Source organism: Limulus polyphemus, unplaced genomic scaffold, assembly GCF_000517525.1.
Source record: "Limulus polyphemus unplaced genomic scaffold, Limulus_polyphemus-2.1.2 Scaffold41, whole genome shotgun sequence".
Taxonomy (NCBI): Eukaryota; Metazoa; Arthropoda; class Merostomata; order Xiphosura; family Limulidae; genus Limulus; species Limulus polyphemus.
Window position 1 is genome coordinate 458,429 of NW_013665651.1, and position 3,420 is coordinate 461,848.

At 36.0% G+C, this 3,420-nt stretch overlaps 1 protein-coding gene across 1 annotated transcript in view; it reads right to left on the minus strand.

Annotated features, from left to right (window-relative positions):
• Positions 1-2,721, minus strand: part of LOC106461848 (cilia- and flagella-associated protein 251-like) — a 72,127-nt gene extending 69,406 nt beyond the window's left edge. The window contains exon 1 of the mRNA XM_022389164.1: positions 2,648-2,721. Within this exon, the coding sequence (XP_022244872.1) occupies positions 2,648-2,650 (3 nt within the window). The 5' untranslated portion in view covers positions 2,651-2,721. The remainder of the gene's footprint in view (positions 1-2,647) is intronic.
• Between the last annotated feature and the right edge of the window lie 699 nt (positions 2,722-3,420).

A 3,420-nucleotide genomic window follows, 5' to 3' on the forward strand; every position in this document is an offset into this window, starting at 1 on the left:
TTTATATCATCAGACTGATTATTATGTACACATCATAAGACCGTTTCTACTGTACACACCATTTACATCATCATAGCGATTTATTATGTACATACCCTTTATATCATCAGACTGATTATTATGTACACATCATAAGACCGTTTCTACTGTGCACACCATTTACATCATCATAGCGATTTATTATGTACATACCCTTTATATCATCAGACTGATTATTATGTACACATCATAAGACCGTTTCTACTGTACACACCATTTACATCATCATAGCGATTTATTATGTACATACCCTTTATATCATCAGACTGATTATTATGTACGCATCATAAGACCATTTCTACTGTACACACAATTTGCATCATCAGACCAATTATTCTGTACACACCATTTATATTATCAGACCGATTATTTCGTACACGCCATCTACACCCTCAGCTCTATTGTACTGTACATATAATTTACATTCTCAGACTGGTTCTACTTTGAAAAGTGTCTGGATCCACTAAGAGTTCCAGAAAATAAAAAAAGAAAGAATGTTGCATTTGTATTTATGGAAAACCTACTAAGGTTATCTATCGCTGTCCCTTACTTTGAACTACTGACCAGAGGTATGACAGCAGCACCTACTACTAACCATCCATGTTAACTAAGGAGTTGAATGTCACTCTTATAACGTACCCATAATTTAGAATGGGGAGATATGCTGTGGTATCGCACGTTCTGAAACCCGGCTTACCAGCTTCAAAATCCAAAGTGCCCGAGATATTCAAAGACATAATACACACACACATACACACACTATATGGCTAAATGTTTAGTACCATCCTCATGCCAAATGTGTTCATGTTGGATCTCCTTTGGCTTGGATAACTGTCTCTACCCTTTGTTCGTCGTTTTTCTTCCAACGTAAGGAGATTCTAAGCCCAAAGTTGATTCTTTAGGACATTCCAAAGCGGGTCGACAGTATTCAAATCGGGACTCTTGGCTGACCAGGTCATTGGGTTTGTGTTATTATCAAGAAACCAGTCTGTGACAATAAGGGCAATGTATCAAAAATCCACGTCCTGTTTGAAGAGCAAAGGAGTGTTGAGAGTGCCGCATTGTCTAAGATATCCAGGTACTTGTCTGTAATAAAATGACTCTTGACCAGAACCGCATATCCAAGCCCATATCAACAGAAACATGCTCATATCATGACAGAATTGCTGGATTGCTTTACAGTCAGTACTACACAGATATTACACAATCAACGTCGTAGCGTTCATGTAGCTGTAGCCATACCCATATTCGCCCATTGATGTGATACCTTAAACCGTGATTCATCACTGTACGTAATTGGTATCCATATGTCTAAGATCTATGTTTAGCATTCAGTGCACTGCCATAGACTTTGTTTGTTGACATGATTAGAGGCTTGTGGACTGCAGCACCACCATACAGACCTAGTATAAAAATCCCCCTGTGCAATGTATTCACAGTCGAGGTGAGCTTCCACGTAAATTTTGTTGCACTGACAAATAGAATCTGCTTGACCCACACCTTACACACTAGTTCTGGTCATGTCCAAAATTGATGCAATCTGTCTGCCAAACTTTTCTGACCAATAACATTCACTCTTTGAAGCTCGGGTATTTCTGATTGGTTCGTTATCGTACTATACACTATTTCCCAGATGAATGTGTTGGCTTTTTATACCCGTCAGGTGCAATACCACGTCATTTCCAATTGTATTTACCGCGTCTCGCATATGTATAGGTAGCCATACACTTTTGTCCTAGTATATCCAGATAAAAACTTTAAAAAAAGAAGCAATGTTTATATATTTATCAGTGAATAAATTAAATAAAAATATAGAACTCTCTCTGTTCATTTAATAAAACATTTTAAAGTGATGACGTTTGTAAGTACTGAATTTCAAACATTATTCACTCAATATGAACTAGAAATAGCAAGATGTGTAACTAATTTGGAGGCAGGTGTTCATTTCAGTACTTGACGTTGTAAGAAATTGGAATTTAAATCCTAAATGCAACTTTACGTGCACATGGGATTCAGGTATATCCATCCCTAATTTTGAACTACTGACCAGAGGAAGAAAAACTATCCAAAAGCGATTTGTCTAGTTCTTGGAACCAAATAACAGGATTGACTGTCACTTTTATAACACGCTTACAGCTGAAAATGCAGACATGTTTAGTGTCATAATGTCTTGAGCCCCAGACACTTTGATCTGTAGCCTGACATGTTAACCACTAGGTCACATCTGGCCCTAACGTAGCGAGACATAATCCTAATGTAGATGTTCATCTCATCCTAAAGTAGCAAGGCATGCATAGAATAGGTGTTCATATAAACACTAGAAATAGTGAGACATACTACTAATTTAGAATAGGTATTCATATCAACACTGGAAATAGTGAGACATACTACTAATTTAGAATAGGTATTCATATCAACACTGGAAATAGTGAGACATATTACTAATTTACAGATATTTGTTCCAATCAACACTAGAAATAATTAGACATACTACTAATTTGGAATAGGTGTTCATATAAACACTAGAAATAATTAGACATACTACTAATTTGGAATAGGTGTTCATATAAACACTAGAAATAGTGAGACATACTACTAATTTCTTTACCATTTCTTTAGGAAATATCAGGAATTTCTCCACTGTCCAAAAATGCTCGTTAAAATCACTACCATGTCGCAGGGAAAGATACAGCCAGGATTCAATGAGAGCCATCTAACGGGCTAAATGTAAAGCTTAGAAATGGGAAGTTAGTGAATATCTTGTTTCCTTTGCCTGCAAGTGTACTTTAAAGCATAAAGTGTACTTTATGAAAATAAAGAAGAATGTTGCTTTAATATGTCGACCACACTATATCTGCTATATCCAATACCAACGAAGGCTTTCACCCAATATCAAGACTCATCAGGCCTGTTGGGATATTTATAATCATCAATTATTTGAACAACAACTATACGTTGAACATTAGGAGATTGAAAACTGAGACACTGCCATGAAAGTCTTAGTGAAAATGTTTGGCAAAAAGGACCACACAAATTATCAGAAACGTATCGAACGAGCCGAACTGATAGAACAATGCGTTCTAATTATTATAAGTATGAACGACATATCAAATTAGTTGTATTCCTTACTTTTTTCTTTTAGTTTTAATCCATGTAAGTAATTTACTTTGATTAGAATTTAAAGAAAACAGATGACCAGCCATGGTCATAAAAAATGTGATTTTGATGCGATGAGACTTTAGCCCTCTAGTGGAATGATGTTCACTCACAAGAATGAAATAGTTGTGTCAATTACCGATAAGCCTCAAAAAGCTAGAGAAAACCAGTTTGTTGCAGAAGAAGAACAGTTTAGTTAAGGAGGGCTAGTTCTTTCTCTTACTC